The following is a 22668-nucleotide window of genomic DNA, read 5'->3' as shown; positions in this document are numbered from 1 at the left end:
CCCCCAAAGATTGAACTCAAAAGCCTGGGTTTAGCAGGAGGAAGGGGGGGAAGCAAATGAATACAGAATAAATCTATTTTTTACATCTTAAGACGACGGTGCAGCATGACTGATAGCCCTTGGCATTTTCTGGGTGCTTGGCAGCAAATACTGGGCGCTTGGCAGTTAGCCTTCAGGTCTATTGCACGATCTGATACCCAGTATGACAACGATGGATACCAGTCGTAATATACTATCTACTGCCCAAAAGGCAAGGGGTTGCTGCTGTGTAGCAATGTTGCCCCATCCTGCGCATAATACGTCTGATAACCATCATCATCAAGGCAAGGGGGCTGGTGCAATGCAGCCCCACGGCTGCCAGCCCCATGTCTGCCAGCACCCAGATCGCCCTCGGCCTCTTCTGGGTGCTTAGCAGAAAACTGGGTGCTTTGCAGAAAATAGTACACTACGACTGATAACCATCATTGTCTGCCCAGGTGCCCATGATTGACGGCCACTGCTGTCCGACGAGGACGGTTACCAGTCGTAATAAACCATCTACTGCCAAAAGGCAAGGGGGCTGGTGCAATGCAGCCCCACGGCTGCCAGCCCCACGGCTGCCGGCACCCAGATCGCCAATGAAGGCTACCAGTCATGCTGCACCGTCTACCGCCAAAAGGCAGTTAGCTGCTGCTGCTGTGTAGCAATGCAGTCCCACGTCTGCCGGCACCTAGATGACATATGGTGACGGTGAGCTGAGCTGAGCGGGCTCCATGCTTGCCGTGGTATGTTGTCTACACAGGTAACCCAGGTAAAAAGGCGCGAATCTATTGTCTGCCGTTGCTGTGACGGAGGGGGAGGGGCCTGAAGACATGTACCCAGAACCCCCCGCGGCACTGTTTTGCATCATCCGGGCATTGGGATCTCAACCCAGAATTCCAATGGGCGGCGGAGACTGCGGGAACTGTGGGATAGCTACCCATAGTGCAATGCGCCGGAAGTCGACGGTAGCCTCGGTACTGTGGACGCGGTCCGCCGACTAGAGCACTTAGAGCATTTTATGTGGGGACACACACAATCGGCTGTATACAACCGATTTCTATAAAACCGGCTTCTATAAATTGGACCTAATTTCGTAGTGTAGACATACCCTCAGAATAACTGGAATGCAGGAGAGGCCCCAAGTCCCAAGCAGCACATTAGACATAACAAAGATGAACAACATAGAGGGCTCAGCATTGAGGGAGACCTTGAATCTTTATACTTGTCAGTGATTGCTGGAGCTATTTCAATTCCTCTCCAGATAAGACCTTCCATCTATTATAAGCATTTACCCAGTGTCTGAATACTAGCTCCCACACCACAAGGCACCCAGATGATATTTCTATGTTAGGGTTACCACATTTCCACAATCAAAAAAGAGGACACTGGGGGAGGAGGAGCTCCGCTCTAGCCCCGCCCCACCCCATCCACTCCCTCCCACTTCCCACTCCCTGACTGCCCCCCTCAGAACCTCCAACCCCCCCCTGCTCCTTGTTCCCTGACTGCCCCCTCCTGGGACCCCTGCCACTAACTGCCCCCTAGGACTCCACCCCCATCTAAGCCTCCCTGCTTCTTGTCCCCTGACTGCCCCCTCCTGAGAACCCCCCACCCTAACTGCCCCCCTAGGACCCTACCTGTCCCGACCCTTACCCACACCCCATATTCACACCCCCGCCCCCACACAGACCCCCGGGACTCCCATGTCCTATCCAACCGCTCACCGCCCCCTGACAGGACCCCCAGAACTCCCGACCCATCCAACCCCCTCTGCTCCCTGCCTGCCTCAACCCCTCTTCACAGCCCCGCTCCATATCCACACCCCCTCCCCCAGACAGACCCCGGGGACTCCCACGCCCTATCCAACCGCTTCCCGCCCCCTGACAGGACCCCCAGAACTCCCGACCCATCCAACCCCCTCTGCTCCATGCCTGCCTCGACCCCTCTCCACACTCCTGCCCCGACAGCCCCCCCCGAACCCCTGACCCATCCAATCCCCCCTACTCTCTGTCCCTTGACTGCCCCCTCCAGAAACCCCCTGCCCCTTTCTCCAGCCCCCTGCCCCCCTTACCCTGCCGCTCAGAACAGCATGTCGGGCTCCACGCGGAGCCCGACACGTGGCTGCGCTCCCCAGCGCAACACACAACCCGGTCCCTGCCCCCGCACAGTGCTGCCGGAGCGGGGCGCTGGGCAGCAGGGGAGGGGGAGCAGGTGGGGAGGAGGAGAAGCTGCCGAGGCCCGATGCGAACGGCCCGGCTGGCTGGCGATCTGAGAATGCAGGGAGGGTGGGGAGGGGAGTAGCTCTACATTGGCCGGGCTGGACTCCGGCAGCTGATCTGAAGCTGCGGGGGAAGGGCTCTGGTTGCCGGAGCCCCATGCGAGCGGCTGAATTTCCTGCAGCCCTGCCGCGCTCTGCATGGGGGGGGGAATCCCGGACATTTGTAGCTATTTACAAATTCCCCCTGGACGCTATTTTTAACCCAAAAAGCCGGACATGTCCGGGAAAATCCGGACGAATGGTAACCCTATCTATGTGACAATGTGGAAGAAAGATGAGGCCAAAACAAGGTAGCACAAAGTCATGGCCAAGTTTGACTGATGGGTCTCTGGCAGCCAAAGATTTGGTCAGTTTCTGTAGCCATCTGATGGCTGTTGCTGAAACTTAGGCAACATGGCTTTTCTCCCTACAGAAAAAGACCGCAGAGCCTCCAAAATCCTCTTCAGAGGAGCTTCTGTTGTTCTGCTGAAGGTGACCTCAGCTGCTGTGCCCAGATTCCAGGGAGATGGTATTTCTCTTAGCTGCCCTGGAGATAGTTACATTCAATTTTGGTTTCCTCGGGACAGTTTGTGAGTCATCTCTCAAAAACTAATGAAGGGACCTTAGCAGCCTGTTATGCTACTTTCTAGCCATGATATTGAAGATGGAGGATAAGGGGGCCAAATGATTAATTCACTGAAATGTTAAGTTATTTTCAGCAGTTATGCATTTCTCACATTTGTGCTACTACGATGAGAAAGCACTAAGAGCAGCACTGATTAAAAACAAGAACATAGGAAATAAAACTTTAAAAAGGGCTTGAGTCATTAACAGCAACCTCACTTTTCACATATGTTTGGAACTGGGCCATTTGGAACACTTCAAAATGTAAGACAATCAAAGAACAACAACTTTTTGCTAGAACTGGCTGTGCAAATGTAAGGTACTAGTCATGCAATCTGATTCCAAGTAATCTTCAGTATTGTTTTATACAACACATTTTTAAGATCAGGGAATAAAACAGCCTTGCTCATGTTAGTTTCAAAGGTAGGTGTATTTTCCAATTATCCTTTTGGGTACAACTACAGAGGGCATTGGGTATATTTAGAAACAGTCCTGTTAATCACTAGTTTAGCAATTTACAGAAAACGCTCCATGGCACTTACACTCTGAGATTCATAAAGAGAACCATATTTGTTTGATTTATCGACATAGCCACTTTCCAGTTCAGTATTAGTAAAACACACAGTCTCAGAGCAGATGCATGATCTTATTAAAAAACAACAACAACAAAAACAAGCCAGTTTCCTGCTTACACTCTGTGGATCCTGAAGGGGATTTCATTCTGGGGAAAATGAACTCATTTCTTTTAGTGGACATTCAGGGCCAGATTCTCCCACCTTGTTCCTTTACAATAACTCAGGCCTAGGCAAAGTGGCAGTAAAATGCTGAATGGCAGCATTTTATACCCATTTTTCACAGGTGCAAGAAGCAAGGGAGCAGAGAATCCTTTACGTATATTTCCAATCACTCAGAAAATTGATGTTTTGGGACTAAAGGAAACCTGCAATAACAGGGGTTTTTTTTGGTCTCTGCTGCTACCTGATTGTGTACTTCCAGTTCCAAATGAGGTGTGTGGTTGATCTGTCTGTTCGTAACTCTGAGGTTCTACTGTAAGACTTTCAGTGCTTACAATGGATGCTGACGGAGGAGCTAAAGAGCATTAAGATACATATCAGATTCTTTTACTGCTGGTCCATATTTCAATCGTTAAATGCATGGCTCTCCCACAGCCCCTAGTGTTTGCCCAATAAAAGCACAAAACACTGAAATATTTTGGGAATCTCAACAAAAGTGAACTTGCATCTCAAAGGAAATATCCTGAAACTGTTGTTTGCTACTGCTAAAAATTAAATAAATTTGATAGTGACCATCTCCTATACTTCAGTGAGAGTAACAGATTTGTCATGAGTTCTAACAAAGCATCTGTCCTGCGAAGTATTTGTTGAATTAACCACTTCCATTTTGGCACTGAGGCTGAGAACAACTGTAGCACAATCTGAGGCAGACTCTGGGTGTTAACGACATACACAGCAGCAAATAAAGGGGCTGTGTTGGTAACAATGGGGCAGCTAATGTAGTATTTCTCGTTTCAGAAATGTCATCACTGTTGCCCACAATGTCATGTCACTCACTAGCACGTTTCTCACTATCATAGCTCCAGGCAAGAATCGATGACAGGTTCTTAAAATATCAATGTGGTCTGAAAAACAACTATGCTTGCTCTTACTCATCTGAAGCAACCAGCTACAAAGAAAGGAAATAATTGCTTTTAAATATCATGTATAAATCTTCCAAATCAGGGGTATCCAGTCTCATTTATACATTGTGGCATATGAAATCAAAACCATCTGGGTCTATCACACAATATCTCAGTGGATGGGTTACTTACCTCTCTCCTCAAAAGCTGAGAGAAACTTGTCCTAGCTGACAGTTAACTTCTTTGGCCAACAGCCCTAACACAATTATCAATGATTTCTGACGAGAAAGGCTAAAACTGATATAAACGGGAGCTGCAAAGCATGCAGTGTCTCTAAACTATCCTCTTTTCGCCCTTGATTGGCAGAAACTAAGGGTATGTCTTAATCAAAGAGAAAGCAATCGATTTATCCGGGATCGATATATCGCGTCTCGTTAAGACGCGATATATCGATCCCCAAACGCGCTCACTGTCGACTCCGGAATTCCACCAGAGCGAGCAGCGGTAGCGCAGTCGACGGGGGAGCCGCGGCCGTCGATCGCGCGCCGTGTGGACCTCAGGTAATTCGATCCAAGATACTTCGACTTCAGCTACGCTATTCGTGTAGCTGAAGTTGCGTATCTTGGATCGATCCCCCCCCATAGTGTAGACCAGCCCTAAGGAAGAAGTAGCTCTGAAGTCCTCTGTAGAGTAACAATTCTATGAACAGTGTTCATTAAGTGTCTCTCTCAAAAGGAAATGGAAGATATATCTGGCCACATCTGGGCAAAGAGACCATTCGTGGTGACTCAAACAATCTGCTCAGGTGGTCTTCTAGGCTGTTCTGTATGCCTGGCAGATAAGATGCTTCTAGATTTATCGAATAGGCAATACAGAGCTCCCACAGTAGAGCGAGTTCCTGACAGAGTGGAGAAGTGCAGGCTCTCCCATGTTTGTTGAGGTAAAACATTGCCGCCGCGTTATCTGTGAGGACTAGCAGGCTGTTTCCCCTGATCTGCAATAGAAATATTTTGGAACGCCAGTCTCAAAGCTTTCAGTTCTCTGACACTGATGTGAAAAGCTAAGTCCTCTCAGGACCACTAACCTTGTGTCGGCACGGCAGAGAACCCAGGTTGGCTCCCCATCCCACAGCAGAAGCATCTGTCACTAGTGTGAGAGTCGGTTGTGGGCGGGCAAACAGAATGCCTACACATACATTGGCTGGGTTTGTCCACCAATCTATGTGAGGCCCTGGGAGGACACTCTTATCACTAAGTCTAACTGAGGGCGGCTTGGCGAGTAGGCTGATAACAGCCAGCCCTGCAGAGTTCTGAGGCAAAGTCTGGCATATTGAACCAGGTGCAAGAGTACATGTAGGTGCAATAGGTCATGTGACTTAGAAGCCTCCAACAGTTTTGTGCTGTTGTGACTGGGTGAACCGTCAAACATGTAACAATTGATCAGATGGCCTGAAACCTGGAGTCTGGAAGAAAGACACTCACTTGAGATGAGTCCAGTACTGCCCCTATGAACCGTATATCCTCTGGACCAGGGAGAGGAAAGATTTTTCTGTGTTGATTAACAGTCCCTAAACATTGAACATTGACTGAATCAGAGCAACACTGTTATGTACTTGCAGTCTGGACTGGCCCCTGACTAGCCAGTTGTCAGGGGTAAACCTGAACTCCCAATCTTTGGAGGAATGTCGCTACTATTGCCATTACTTTTGTAAAGACCCGGGGAGCTACTCACAGGCTGAAAGGCAACACAGTGAACTCGTAATGCTTTTGACTTAACAGAAACTGGGGTACTTCTTTTGAGCTGGATTGATTGCCACATGGGAGTAGACATCTTTTAAGTTGAGAGCGGCATACCAGTTCCCAGGATCCAGGGAAGGGATAATAGAAGCTAGGGTGACCATGTGAGCCTTTATCTTTTTAAGAATCTGATAGGTTGATGCAGGTCTATAATTGGTCTGAGATCCACCCTCCCCCGCCTTCACTTTTGGGATTAGGAAATATCAGGAATAAAATCCCTTCCCTCTGAAACCACCTGGAACCTCCTCTATGGCTAGTAAGCGAAGGACCGATTGTTCTTCCTGGATAAGGAGTTTCTCGTTAAAGTGGACCCTGAAGAGGGATGGGGAGGGAGGAGTAGAAGCAAACTGGAGAGTATATCCCACTTCCACGGTGCTCTAGATCCACTGGTCTGAAGTAACTGGGGACCAAGCACTGTGGAAGTGGGACAGATGGCTTGTGAAGATGAGAGTGTTTGGGTCTAGAGAGATGGAGATTCTCATGTTGACCTTGACTGGCCCATCAAAATGACCACTTTGCACTTCCTGGGTGTCTTGAAGGGCCTGGAGCTGGTACAAAACAGCAGGACGGGGAGGCCTACACCTATCACCGCTGGACCTCTTTTTTGACAGGTCCTTGTCGAGGCGGATGAACGGAATATTGATGCATATGCTGGGGCTGAAAGAGCTTCCTGACAGGGCAGATGTTATTGACCTAAGGACTTCAAGGTGGCTTTAGTGTCCTTAAGTCCATGGAGCTTGCTGTCTGTGTGGTCATAACATAAGAACATAAGAATGGCCGTACCGGGTCAGACCAAAGGTCCATCTAGCCCAGTATCCTGTCTACTGACAGTGGCCAATGCCAGGTGCCCCAGAGGGAGTGGACCTAACAGGCAATGATCAAGTGATCTTTCTCCTGCCATCCATCTCCATCCTCTGACAAACAGAGGCCAGGGACACCATTCCTTACCCATCCTGGCTAATAGCCATTAATGGACTTAACCTCCATGAATTTATCCAGTTCTCTTTTAAACCCTGTTATAGTCCTAGCCTTCACAACCTCCTCAGGCAAGGAGTTCCACAAGTTGACTGTGCGGTGCGTGAAGAAGAACTTTCTTGTATTTGTTTTAAACCTTGTCCGGGAATTACAGAAGGACTCTTAAATGGCGAGTCCTGGATAGTATTCTGGACTGCACAAAGAAGGCCAGAAGACTGCCACCAGGATGATCTATGTATGGCAGCTGCAGAAGCCAGGGTTCTAGCTGCTGAATCTGCTGCGTCCAGCCACGCCTACAACATAGTTCTCACAACTGATCTGCCCTCATTGACCAAAGAAGAGAACTCCTGCCTAGTCTTCTCTGGGAGAAGCTCCCTGAACTTTTTCATGGAGTCCCACAAATTAAAATCACACCGCCTCAACAGAGCCTGTTGGTTAACAATATGCAGCTGCAAATTCTCATCAAATAAATCTTTCTGATGAATAAGTCCAACCTCATAGCATGTTTCGATTTGGGGAAGTGGCAGCCTGGTGCCCCATCACTCTGATTAGCTGCTGTGACAACTAATGAGCCCAGAAGTGGGTGAGTATAAAGGTACTCAAAATCTTGGGAGGATACATAGTACTTTCCTTCTGCCCTGGTAGTGGTGGGAGGCAAAGAGGATGGAGTCTGCCATAGGCTCTGGTATTGCCTCATAAATTGGCAGAGCTACCTTGGAAAGAGAGCCACAGATGATAAAATGTCAGGCAGGCAAAGTGAGGACTCTCTAACCTCTTCAACCTGTACACCTCAGTCTGCAGCCACTCTCCTTAATAACTTCTGATAAACATTAAAATCATCAGGCTGGGGTGGAGTTGTCCCGGAAGAAACAGCCTCATCTGGAGTGGGCAAAGAGGAGGGAAAGACTGGAGGTGGTAGAATCTCTTCTACCAGCTTTTGCTCAGGTCGTGGAACCTCTTCTTGATGCTCAATACCTGCTCGGTACCAGACTCTGGGGACTGAACCACTCAGTGAGCAGACTCTGCCCTCCTAGATGAAGGCACTGAGTATGCACTGTGTGGGAAAGATTTGGAAGCTGGGGGAACTCTCCAGGGTCCAAAACAGCCACTGATACAGGGCAGGGCCCCACTGTCCTGGCCACATTCCCACAGTAGATCCTACTGAAGAGTCACGGTGGTAAGTTGACAAAGAGGATCTTTGAGCAGGGTTGTGAGATGTAAGAGCCTACCTCAGAGTCCAATGACAAAGATTCCCCTTCTTCTGACCATAATGGGGTTGATCCAGTCAGTCTGGGGACCGGTGCTGAGAGCCTGGTGATAGGGGGTGCGCCGCAATCCTTGCAGGCTTCCTCTTGGATTGTACCGAGGGCCCGTGTGTCCCAGAAGCAGGCAACTGTGAAACCGGAAGTTGAATCAATGGCGGATGTGGCGTCAGTGCCAAGGGATCGGACTCCTTAAGGAAGGAAATACGAGCACCAACAAGCAGAGCAGATTTCCTGCTGCCACAAATACCTCTGATGTAGTCAGCACCAAGAGGATCTCTTGTTCCAGTGCTGAAGAAGTTGATGGTGCTGCTTCTGGCTTCAGGTTCGACAGTGCTCCTTGTGGTGCCAGAGCCGACTGAGCCAACTTAGGCACCGATTTGGAGAAAGAATGCTTAGGTTTCAGGTGCATTGTACTCAACTCATAACAGATTTAGAGGGCGGAGACCTTCCCCTAGCTGGGGTCTCACTGGAAGTTTTGTATTTCTTCCTTGATACAGGCGAGAGAGAATGGTGCTGAGATTCTGCTAAAGCTGGAGGCAAGTTTCTCACTGAAGCTGCAGCATTTGGCATCGAGTCAGATCAGGACGGCTCCAACAGTGAACTGAGCGCCACCTCCATCAGCAGGAATTTCCGCCTAGCCTCTCTGTCCTCCTTCGTTGTAGGCCTGAACTCTGCAAATCTGACACCAGCCCTTTATGTGTGCGGTTGCTCACTAGCATCAGCCTCAAGCAAGAAGCGCATGGCTTGAAGCCTGGTGACGAAACTTTGTTTTGTGAATAGGAAACCACCCTAATGGGGAAAACAACAAATCTGAAACATTTTGTTTGTTTAAACACATCTAAAACTTACTAACTATTGTGACAGACCCAGACCAGTGGGGTACAGGAGTCTGGTAGAGGGCAAATATACTGGTCACTGGATGAGTAGTTTTCTGTTCCCTGAGTGACCAGAGCAGGGGCTGCACTAGAGTAATCAGGAACCTGCTAGTTAAGGCAGGCAGGCTAATTAGGACACCTGGCGCCAATTAAGAAGAAGCTTCTAGAATCAATTAAGGCAGGCTAATCAGGGCAGCTGGGTTTTAAAAAGGAGCTCACTTCAGTTTGTGGGGCAAGTGAGAGGAGCTGGGAGCAAGAGGCGCAAGGAGCTGAGAGTGAGAGGGTGTGCTGCTGGAGGACTGAGGAGCACAAGCGTTATCAGACACCAGGAGGAAAGTCCTGTGGTGAGAATAAGGAAGGTGTTTGGAGGAGGCCATAGGGAAGTAGCCCAGGGAGTTGTAGCTGTCATGCAGCTGTTACAGGAGGCACTATAGACAGCTGCAGTCCACAGGGCCCTGGGCTGGAACCCGGAGTAGAGGGCGGGCCCGGGTTCCCCCCAAACCTCCCAATTGACCTGGACTGTGGGTTCTCCCAGAGGGGAAGGTCTCTGGGCTGTTCCCCAACCCACATGGTGAATCTCTGAGGCAAGAAAATCCGCCAATAAGCGCAGGACCCACCAAGATAGAGGAGGAACTTTGTCACACTATCCTATATACTATATACACACACACACACACACATATGCATACACACACACACACACACACACACACACACACACACTATATTTACAGAGAGAGAGAGACGGAGAGAGCGAGCGCTGTTCTGGTATTGAACAGAGTTCCAATGACTGCTATGGGTGCTAAAAAGGAACTGAGGGGGTTAGAGGCGGCTCTTCCTTTTATAACTGCAAACAGTGGTGCACAGCAGCAGGGGGGAGCTCGAGCTGCCCAATGGGTACCGCTAAGAGAAAAAGTTTCGGACGGCCGTACGCTGGGCACACCAACCCCAAGAGTGGAATGCACATGTGCCATCTCTCAAAGAAGAAATAAGTGAAGTTCAGCTGAAATCTTTTCACCAGGCTTGGCTGGTCCTAGGCTTCCTTTAACAGGACTTCTAGATCCCCGCCCACCTCTCATGTTTGAGTAAGCTAATGAACCACTTGCTTCAGAGAGTCAGCAGAACCCACTTAACATTCCTTCGCAGGAATAATACCTTCTAACAGGGTGGTGTGGGGTATTTCACACACACACTGCCAGCCTGTGACACTAAATCTAAATTGACATTTTTCTTTTAATTTAATTCCATTTCTCTCCACTGCCGATGAACTCGGCATCATTCTTAACCTTGAGTTGTCCTTCCCCTCCCTCCAACATAGCCTAAGTAGGACAGTGCCTTGATTCCACCTCTGCTGAACTAAGTTGTGCCTTTATCTCACCCTTCAAATTTCAGAAATTGCAGAATTCTACTTTCTGGCTTCTTATCCATATAATAAACAACTGTGTCCACATCAGACCCTCAAACAACTCAACTGACTTCCAATTCATTTTGGAATTTAGTTCAAAATTCCCTTCCCTGTTTTAAAAGGACCCCATGCTCTTGCTAGAGTCGACCTCACGGACTTGGTTTCCTCCTCCCTTGATAAACTAGCATTGGGCTCCATTTCTCCGCACAATATGGCTACCTTTCATGAAAGAACATTCCTTTCTGCAGCTCTTGCTATCTGGAAGAGCATTCCTCCGCACGTCTGCTTCATTTGATCTCCCTCCCCTTTTCACAGGTCGTATCTGTTCTCCCTGGCTTATCCCTCCTAATTCCTCTTTCCCTCTGTTATTGGTCTTTTGGCAGACTGCTTTCATCTATTCACCACACACCATTGTTTCTTGTAATGTATACCATAATATTATCTTGTATTAATTAATGTTGTGAATCATTTAAAGATACAGTTTGCTATCCCAACAGATATAAAAGATGTTCTTATATACAAAATAAAATTGTACTCTATTGAAATTTATTTTTTTTAAAACTAGGATTAACTATTCTAAGAATAATTAATTTGAAGATATACTGCACTGTGCTTTTTTGGTAATTTCTACTAGTTTGGGGATTGCATTTATGTGTGATGCAAGACTTTGTAACAATTTTTAACTTCAAAATAGTCTAATAGCTTTGGCTGCATACCAGCAAACGGGTACTCAGCTAGAAAAGCTGCAGGAGGACAAAAACAATGAATGACAAAAGATTTTAATGCAAAATCCTTTAAAATAATAATGAACTGACTGGAAGAAAAATTGACACAGCATGAGTATGCTGAGAATTCCATACTCTGCACAGATTTAATTTACCAAATAGAGTGAAAGCCATTCTAAGTTAAAAAAAAAAATGACTCTTATTAAGCATATGTAGCCAAAATCACAGTAGCCATCAGATTGGGTAGTAATAACAACAAAACTATATCTGACACAGTAAGTTAATAACATCATCATTAATATACTTATACCTTCTACACTGAATGATTCCAAAATAATTCACAAACTAGGTATATACACAAAATCACTGAAATACAATCAGCTGGCATGCAATGAATTGTACAAGAGCAAGGTGAGGGAAATTTGGGCTTAAGAAAATGGGCAAACACTTTCTCTTACAAGAAGTGCAATACGAATCGCTATAATGCCAACCCAGAGCTAAGGCACTTCTGTATTTAAGGTCTCTGAAAAATGCATACAAAGTAAACAGCATAGAAATCAATTTATTTAGCTCAGCAGAAACCAAGCCTCAAATTATTCAAACCAGGATTTGAACCGTGGTCTGACTGAATATAGGTATGTCAAACCTGAAGTAAGCATCTTTCAAGCTGAGGTCAGCATACCAGTCCCCTTGCTCCAAGGAAGGAATAATGGAAGCTAGAGTAACCAGGCAAAAGTTTATTTTCTTCAGGAACTTGTTTAACTCTCTTAGATCTAAGAGAGGCCTGAGACCACCTTTTGCTTTCAGGCTAAGAAAACAGCAGGATTACAATCCCCTCCCCATGAGGAAGAGAGTAACTTCCTCTATTGCCTCCATTTGAAGAAGAGATTGGACCTCCTGTTGAAGAATGGTCTCTTGAGAGTGGTCTCTGAAGAGAGAGGGAGAAGGGGATTGAGAAGAGGGAAAAGAAACAAATTGGTGGGTGAATCCCAAATCCACCACGCTTAAGACCCACTGAACTGAAATGATGTGGGACCAAGCACTTAGGAAGTAGGGTAAACACTGGGCAAATGGGGGCAGGGGTAGGAGCAGATGGCACTCTGGGGACAGGTAGTCTGTCCGTGACCAACACTTATTTGGACTAAGCCACTAGATGGGGGGAAGCCAAGTCTGCAGATGAGGAGGGTGGCAGTGGTCACCTCCTGTAATTTTTGGGACTGAGATATAAAGCCTGGAAATCTGTGGATCTGCTGTGGGCAGAACTGCTTCCTTTTCATCACCATCATGTAACTTCCAAGCAACTTCAGTGTCTCAAATCCTTTAGGCTATGGAGCCTATCTGATAAAAGGAAAGGACCTACAAATGGGAGGTCTTGGATGGTCTCCTGAACCTCTGGAGGGAGACCAGAAGACTGCGGCCACAAACACCTTCTCATAAGATATGGCAGACACCATGACTTCAGCTGCTGAGTCAGCTGCATCCAAGCCAGCCTGAAGAGTTGTTCTGCCCACCAGCTTGCCCTTGTCCACCATCACATTTAAGTCCTGCCTCCAGCTGTCTCGTAACCTGTCCTTAAACTTCAACATGTTATTCCACAAGGTGAAATCATACCGACCTAGGAGTGCCTGTTGATATACAATCCTAAACTGCATAAACTTACAACTAACCCTAACTAACTAACTACTATTTCTAAGAAAATGGGTATAATTTACACTGGAATGCGGGAAGAACTTGCAGTAGCAAGATTGAATCCATTCCAACAATTGTCACGGGCAGTTAGAAGGAACTGAGAAGGGTTGGGGGTGGCTCCACCTTTTATACCTGCACACAATGGCGCACAGCAGCAGAGATCACCTGAGCCACCCCGACAGGTTCTGTTGAGCGAAAAAATCTCTGACAAACATTCACTAAGTGCACACTCACCTACAGTGGAATGGACATGTGCAATCACTTTGAAGAATAACTGTCAATCTTCGTTCAAATGCAGAAGTAAATTGGAGTTAGTGGTGTTGCAGATGAAGGCTGAGGTGCATTGGCAGCATTGTTTGGAAAAATTTTCATAGTATTTGCCTTCTATAGACTGGACTCAACCCCTAGTGCTGAGAGTCTCTCACTTTCATGAGATAAGTGGTTTAATATTAATACATACAAAGTACTAGCCTAATAAAGTATTAAACTAGAAAAACAGAAAGAAATTAGTTCTCAGTAGTGCATTGTGATTAAATAAAAGCTTCATTTTCTAATTTTTTTTCCCAGTGGGAAGATCATACTTTCTGGTGATAGACTCTCAGTCCATTTTGCTGAGCATTACTTACACAGTTCCAATTAATAGAAAAGCCTCAAGACTTGAGTTAGGAATACCCCTTTGTATTTAGGACAAAAATTTGCTACCACATGGTTAAGCTCTACTTCTATAATCATTCCAAAAGAAAAATGCCAGATCGAAAAAGAGACCACCCCCCCAACATCCCACCTCTACATCCTCTTGCCATTTTACCTACTTAAAGTCATTATTTCCCCTAGCATAGACTTATGGAAGAACTGTGAGAGTTTCCCCAGGTTAGCCATCCATCACTACAAGAACACGACCCTAGTACAGAGCTCCTAAGAAGCCCATTGTTTGCAGAGAAGGCTTTGGCTAGGGTACCATTTGGACAGAGGACCAGTGTCTCAGTAAGCGTAAACTGCAAGAAAGATTGTCTTCTACTCCAAAATATTTACAGTATAAAACAATACCTGGCAGATGAATAGCCCCAAAGGCAATACACCTGGTAGCCCAAATTGACAAATGGGTGTGTGAGCCTCTGACATACCATCCAGCTTTTTAGTCTTTTGACTATTTACAAATTAACTAATTAAGTGACATCTCTACCTTTACTTTTCCAACTATAAATCAATTTCCCTATTCTACTTAGTTGCTTTATTCAAAGCAGATTTTGAGGAAAAAAAGCCTGCTGCATTATTTTGTTTAAATATAAATAGTAAGAATTTCACTTTTATTTCCATGTTCTGCTGCCTCTTTCCCTCTATACACTTTGGCTGAATTAGAGATAGTGAAGACCACTCTTACCTTAATGTTGCAGGCCTGTTCCATTAGTCTTCTAGCGTTCTCTTCTGCTCTGTACCTCTTTGGCAGCTGAACTCTGAAGAATTTTAAAGCCCCTTCAAAATCAGCCTGTAAAAGGTCCTCCTTTGAGGTCTGCAATGAAATACAGATAAGAACTATTATAAACACACAGAACATCCATACCTGCTCTATTATTGGATTTATCATCTACTAAATTTATTCCAAACAGCTAGTGTTCACATTAGCTCAAAAAACATTCTCTAGCAAATGGTTCTCTAACCTATACCTTATAAGATGAAATAAAAAGTCAAGAGCACATCCAAAAAAATCCCAGACAAAGCAGCATAATAAGAGGAGTTTAACAAGCTGATGTACTTATCTTTCTATACCTGGAGGCTGAGAAAGTGAATCTGGCAAAGTCTGTCAAGATGGAACTCAGGGACAGAAAAAGCTAGGAGGAGAATTATGGTGTTTATGAGATGGTTTGTGCGTCTTAGATTGTTGCTGATTTCAGTAACTCCCTGCTAGAAAGACACTGTATATGACTACAGACATCATCAGCAGATGTAAAAGTGCTTCTGAGTTATAACAAGTATGAGCAATTCATTAATGTGAAGGAGCCTGTGACACTATATTCAGATGTAGCACTGTGCCAGAAAAAGCATTACACCCCACCTCTATATTTTTCAATTTAATGCTTATCACAGTGGTACTGAGCCACAAACATAGCTAGTACTGTACTTGGAAAAGGGAAGAGATTAAGATTGAACAGAAATCCAGTAGTGCTGCTGACAGGGCAATATGAACAGTATCATGGAGATTGGTATTTGTTTCTGTTACTCACACCTTACTAAAAATGTATGTAAAATTTAATAAGATTAACTTCTGCATTTGAGAGAATACAAAAGACTACAGCTAATTAATTAATTAAGTAATAGTTAATTGGCAGCAGGTTTAAAACAAATAAAAGGAAGTTCTTCGTCACACAGTGCACAGTCAATCTGTGGAACTCCTTGCCTGAGGAGTTTGTGAAGGCCAAAACTATAACAAGGTTTAAAAGAGAACTAAATAAATTAATGGAGGCTAAGTCCATTAATGGCGATTAGCCAGGATGGGTAAGGAATGGTGTCTCTAGCCTCTTTGTCAGAGAGTGGAGATGGATGGCAGGAGAGTGATCACTTGATCATTACCTGTTAGGTTCACTCTGTCTGGGGCACCTGGCATTGGCCACTGTCGGAAGACAGGATACTGGGCTGGATGGACCTTTGGTCTGACCCAGTATGGCCATTCTTATGTTCTTATGTAAAATTTTCAAGTGTGAATGCCCAACTTCCATGTGTACAATGCACTATGTTTGCACAGAGGTCAGGGTTGCACATATGCAATAGGTGTATGTGTGCACAAATCCCCAAAATGAACTACTCGGTTTCCCAAATGTAGCCTCACCAGTTCAAAATCTCTTGAAGTTTTCAAATGAAGATTGGATGCCTTTCTGGAAGATACGCTTTAGTCATACACAAGTGATTGGGCTCAATACAGGCATAATTGGATCAAATTCTATAGCCTGTACTATGCAGGAGATCAAACTAGACGTTCTAATGATCCCTTCTGATCTTAAAATCTGTGAAAATCTAACTGGAGAAAATGATCCTGATGCTTTCAGTTATGAATCAGCACTGCACACCTTGTGAACCTGGATATTCTTATTGCAAGATTGGCTCATTTACATATAAATAATTAAATCAACTATATAAACACTTTTTAAAAAAGAGCAAATATAATTTTTCCCAAATGCTTTAAATTATATTTCAATAAAAAGCTGCAGGCTTTAAAAGCATGTAACAGAAATAATCAAGCATAGGAAGTGGCCCAGCTGGCCACAAACAACAGCCCTTTTGAAAGCGCAGTAGCAGCTAGGCCCAGAAAAGATGGAAGGAGGGGCCTGAAAGGAACAATCTAGTTAAGCTTAATACGATTTTTAAACGGTACTCAAGATTGTGCAGGTTTTTACATTTTTGCTCCCATTTCTATTATAAACTATTTTTCATGGTGAGAGAATACAGTGCATACATCAGAAAAAGGGCTTTAAAATTCCTTCAAATTTGTTAAAGTGGTAGGAAGACCCAGGGTGAATTTTCCTGGTCACTAATCTCTTGAGTAGTTTAGCGCATGAAGATGGTACCTGAAGTATGCCACTTCAACACTGACAATGTTGCCAGTTATTGACCTGTTTTTATCTCCCTTTTTGGGAAACATCATGGAGAAGGTTGTAGTAGGGGAACTCTGGCAGTTTTTGGAGCTCTCAGATTTCCTCAGTCAGGCTTAAGGCCCATGAATAGGGGACAAAACTACACTGGATGTGTTGACTAATGACAGAAGACGATCAACTGTCCATGCTGATTTTTTTGGGTGTGTTGGTAATCTTTGCCACCACTGATCACAAGATATGGTTGATAGGTTCATGACCCTCAAGGAGTGGCTTAAGTTGCTTGAGTAGCACTGTTCCTTTGTGTGTGTGATTCCAGAAAGCAAGTGTTGTTCTGCCCCAAAAACTCTCACGTAGGGTTCCACAGGGATCTATCTGGCTACTCCTCTGTTCATGGTAGTGAGGCCACTGGGATCATTAGTGAAGGAACATGAGAAAAGGTACCTTCAGCATGTTGATGACACGCAGCTCTACAAACCATCACAGGTGCTGGAACTAGGGGTGCTGCTGCACCCCCCCTGGCTTGAAGTGGTTTCCATCACATACAGGGTTTACAGTTTGGTTCAATGGCTCTCAGCACCCCCACTACACAAATTGTTCCAGCAGCTATGCAAACGATCATATCTGGCTCTGGCTGAGGCTCGATCCAGACAGGAATAAGGCAATATTGATGGAATGCTGATGCATTTAACTGATTTGGGGCTGCTCATCAATGCTGCTGTGGCCAAAAAAATATTTGGTTTAAACTGTACCTGCAACCATTTCTTTTGGATGCAGGCTTCACCTCAGCTATCTGTATTTTTATCACTCAAGACAGGGTGACTGTAGTGTATTCCACATAGGGCAACACTTTGGGGATTATTATATGGAACGTGTAGAATGTGTTGGCTTGCTTATTAAGCAGTCCCTCATACAGAGAGCATGCAGTACCAATGATCTGCACTGGCTGCCTATCAGCTTTTGGGTACAAGTTCAAAGGGTTAGGGTTGACTGAAAAAACATAAATGATTTGGTAAATGGCTACCTGAGTGATCACCTCTCCCCATGTGTGATACTGCCACATTTGCAATCAAGGGAGGCATTTGAGCTGCAGTCCCTCATTATATTGCAAAACTTTCCTCTTTGAGAAAGTATTTCCACAATGAGTGTCATTCACAATTTATTCCCAAATCCCTCCCCCCTCAAAAAACCCACACAAACAAACAACACTTACCCCCAAGTACAGTTCTGACCCCATAAAGGGAGATGTGCCAGAGACTCCATGAAGTCCACTAAGGACTTTTCTATTGCTATTGATTTTATGTAGAAGGAGCTCAGATACTACCCTGATGGAGCTCTAATGCATGGAGGGACTGCTGACAGAATGTTTTCCATCCAGGTTCTGGACTTCAAAAGTTAATGCCAGAGCCTTGATTTCTTAGCCTTCCAGGCACACTGCAAATCCCATCTTTTTGCCAGGCTATGATAAGGAAGGGGATTGAGTGCTGGAATTAGATTATCCTATTTTTAGGTGACTTTTTAGTTTGAATTGGCCTGGGTTAGTCTGTTCACTTGTGTTGTCTGTACAGTATTCTATTTGTATTTTTTAACTAATATATTGCACCAAGAGCTCTAGATAGGTGCCCTATAAATCAGTTAAATCAACTCAATTAAATACACGTTACAATTGCTCCAGTATGTCTTAATATGATATAGGGTTAGCAGAGAGGAGAAAGCACTATTTGAAAACAGGCACCAAAGAATCAGTCTTCAAATACACTGTGAGGCAATTTCCCCCCACCCAGTGATGGGACTTTTCAAATGTATTCCAAATACATTTTGGGGGTTCAGGACATTGCCAGGACCATTCTGAATGCAATTCTCCTAGGCAGCTAGAACATCAAGCCCTTGGAACTCCAAAAGCACCACATTCCCAAAGCAATGGTTCATTATAAAAAACACTCAAAACATTGAACCAAACTTTGATGCAAGGAACTTGCTAGGAGAACCAAATTGTGTTTTGTATAATGTACATCTATTATTTTGTTGTTCTCCCAAGCTATTCATTTACTATTATTTACTGCTCATGTAAATAAGAACTATTCATACGAGTAAGAGTTTGCTGGATTGAGTCTATAGCCATTGAAAAGTAAAAGTTATGAAGTTTTAGAGCAGATACACCGTGTTTAGCTGAAGCCTTAATATTTGGACTTTTCTACTTCACTGTGCATTTTTAATTTAAAAAAAAAATGCCCGTTAACTGAAATGTTAAAGTTTCACAGTGAAAAATCACATGAAGTCAAAAAATACCAAAGTAAAGATTCTAAAGAATAATGTTCACTGACTGCATTTGTGTATGTCTTATGCTCTAAATTGTTCAACCAACAGAAATATTTAGCTACTCATTAGAACAGGAAAGAAAAAAGCAATAGAAAACTGTGTGTGTGTGTGTGTGTGTGTGATGGGATGTCCACCCCACACAAGACTGGAAAGAGTTAAGGTGGGCCAATTAACTGCCCAGATTGCACCTGGAACAGGAGCAAGGGATTGATTAAATGAGGCTCAGCTGGGCAGGAACAGGAAGAGCCTGTCTGTATAAAAGTCCAGGAGCTGAGAACAGGAAGAGGCTGCAGGAGAGTATTCTACAATTGCCCTCTGGGAGGTGTGTTTGGGGCTAGAGAGAGTAGCCTACAGTTACTCCCTGGGTGGAGGGAGTTTGGACTGGCACACCCAGAGAGGTGGGAGAGCCAGCAAGGTAAGAAAGGTACAGGAGAAAACAGCAAGGAATAGGAGGGCAGACCTTGACTGCTGATTAGAGGGCCCCAGGCCAGGGGTTTCCCTACCAGCTATCCAGGAAGTAGCAACAGCTCAGGCACTCTTCCTGCTTACTGCCCACTCCCTCAAGTCAGGGGACTACTTAGCCACCTGATTCCCCTCAGCTGTGGCCTTTTGGGTTAATTAGCCCCCTTCTCAATCTGTATTAACCCTTTCAGGGTAAGTGTGGGGTGAACACCCATTACAATGTGTAATACAAATTATACTGGTGTTGACACCGTAAGCCTTCCATTTTTTGACTTTTTGTGATCCTTAATGATGGATCAAGGAAGAATCCTGGAGCCATTCAGCATACAAAGATCTGTAAACTTCTTGGTCTGCAGTCAATCAGCTTGTGGAGCTGACAAACAGCTCGTTTTACCAAAAAAGTTTGTAAGCTTGGTGAACCATCAAGTCCAGCTTAATTACCTGCACATCCATGTTGTGTTTTTGTGCATGTGGGGACTTAAGGACACTTTCTAGTACTCAATAAACAGCTTACAAATCGTTGTGTTTTTGTTAAACTGATTTTTCTTTCAAACCAAACAAAAATAGTAGATCTCAAAGCTGTCCATGGCCATATCAAGTTGAAGTTTCAAACTTCAGCCTGTTTCATCATAGCCATGTCTTTAAAAGGGTGGGTAAAAAATTTTAGGTTTTTTTGAAATGGATAAAGTGTGTTTTTGTAGATGTGTAAAAGCCCTTCAAGGAATTTTGCTGAAACTCAGAAAAAGCACTTTCCACTGCAAAAGTGCAGTTTTGGAAAACCCTAAGCATGAAGCAGGAGAAGAGAATGCACACTGTTTTGAAATTATGGGCAGTATAACATACCCACCTTGATTACTTTTTTCGGCAAGTACATGTCACAATGAAGCTCCCCAAAATAGTTAAGAACATGCAAAGTGGAAAATGTAACTCTGACTTGTTTTTCTTTTAATTTAATTACTCTGTTCTGCTTTGCAGAAATTTCCAGCCTGCTTCAGTAATGTCAGCATCAACTCTGACTCTAATTCTCACCTAAGAAGTGATGAGGCATATGAGATTCAGAGTCATCCACACTGTACTCTCTGGACTTGATTCTTCACTGTCTTGTATCTCGTATAATCATTTACACCTACCTGTACAGAGTATAAAACACTACCACATCAAAATGGTAGCATTTTACACCCTCTCTGACCAGAGATCAATGTCTACCCAGAGTGGAAGGCAGGGGAAAGTCAGACCCCGTTCTCTCTAATTCATTACTAAATTCCCTACCATTATATCTGTTTCCTATGCCAAATACTCTTACCTTATACCATTTCCCCATCTGTAGAATGGGGATAATGGTATTTACCTCTTTTTGCAAGGTGCTTTAAGCTTTATGGATGAAAAGCGCATAGATAGGAGCTAGGTATTACTATTATTATTGATCTTGCACAATATAAAATGTACTCTTCTAAGACAAATAGGTCAGACTGTATGTCTCTTATTTAACCTCTTACATATTCTAAATCTGGTAATCTAAAATCAAGGATTATCTGCTAATTTTTTTTAAAGCTTTGAATCCATTCCTTTTCCATAGATAGGAGAAAGTCTGCAATGCTATATGTGACATGGTTCCTCATAATGCTGCCCTGTAAGTATTAGTCATGGATCCCACATCATTAGCCACTCCAATAAGATAAAGCTGAACTACTGTACTTTCTACCGCTATAGTGCGTAAACTTTCTGAGAACCAAGGCCTTGTCTATGTTAGAAAATGATCTGCCTGTATATTCTTCTAGTGTACATGCAGTTTATTCTGGCAAAAGAGTGCATTTGCCAGTATAGCTTACACTGTTTCCTGGAACAAAACAAGCTATACTGGCAAAAGCACTTTTTCCCAGTATAAAAATGTCGTAAAGAAAAAGAATCACAATGCTAACCAACAGTACCAGCAAAAGTTTTCGTGTAGACCTGGCCTAAGTCTTATGCACAATGTATTGACATCCACAAGTGCACTGCTAATAACTCTGTGACTGAAGATACACAATGTCTCTTGCCAAATCTCTCCAGTTCCTGTATGTGTACTCACAGACTTCCAAAAGGCACTGTAAGTTAAGACTTGCAAAATAATCATGAAAATGTATAGGCCAAAAACAAATTCAAGGACTAGACACACTCAGTCTAACCATGATGATAATGAAGGGAAAAAAACCAAACAAAATTAATGCTATTTCAGTTGCCTTTCAACAAGTGTACTTGACTCAGGTGAGAATTTTATAGGCTGATGTAATTGCTCTAGAGCATATTTTTCACATAACTCCTTAATGGAATACATTCTGCATACAGCTCAGGATTTGGGCACATTAGGAGTGCTACGGGGGGAAGCCTGGATAATGCTTATAGTTTGATTGATTCAAACCTGTTATTAGCTTCTCTCTATGATGAGCACTAAATCCATACCCACACCAAATGATGTTATTGAAATTTGTCATCACTTTTCATTTCAAGTAATTGAAACTACTTGGTTTTTGATTGAATGTCTCACGATGCAGAAGGAAAGGAGTATTCTGGTGAACTTCTTATGCCTTAAACATCCTTTAAGAAACAGACTGTCACTTATCTGGGTCTACTGCAGAAAATGGAGATCAAGAATAGGTTTCTAAAGTACTTGTAAAAAACCAAGCTTAGGTCACTCTAGGAATAGTACAGGATTAGTTAAGAGTATGGCAATAAAGAAAAACCCCTATCCCTCTAGAAAACCAATTTCCCATTATAAAACTGTCTGGGTCCAGCTAAAGAACTCTCTCCAACACACAATAACCAGCTTAGTTGGAATATTTATGTTCAGCTATGAAATACTGGATATTAGATAACAGAACTGCTTTGGACCAATTATACTACAGAACTGTAGCCTGGTTTAGTTACAGAGCCATGGAAGAGAACTGGGCAGGACTGGCTAGTGGTTTTCAGTCTTTTACCTTAACTATTTTGTGTGTTTGGCTTTGTTCTTGTGCTGCTGTACAAATGATAAGCAGGTCAGACGTCTCTGTATCATAACA

The 22668-nt window shown here is 44.2% G+C and overlaps 1 protein-coding gene across 1 annotated transcript in view; it reads right to left on the bottom strand.

The window, feature by feature from the left end:
* The window catches only part of LOC112107404 (rab GTPase-activating protein 1-like), a 545250-nt gene that overhangs the window by 82770 nt on the left and 439812 nt on the right, over positions 1-22668 (bottom strand). The window contains 1 exon segment of the mRNA XM_026655425.1: positions 14647-14775. Within this exon segment, the coding sequence (XP_026511210.1) occupies positions 14647-14775 (129 nt within the window).

Source organism: Terrapene carolina, unplaced genomic scaffold, assembly GCF_002925995.2.
Source record: "Terrapene carolina triunguis isolate 2854851 unplaced genomic scaffold, T_m_triunguis-2.0 Scaffold210, whole genome shotgun sequence".
In the NCBI taxonomy this organism is placed as follows: domain Eukaryota; kingdom Metazoa; phylum Chordata; order Testudines; family Emydidae; genus Terrapene; species Terrapene triunguis.
Note: the sequence above shows the minus strand (reverse complement) of the source record. Positions and strands in the feature narration are given on the sequence as shown.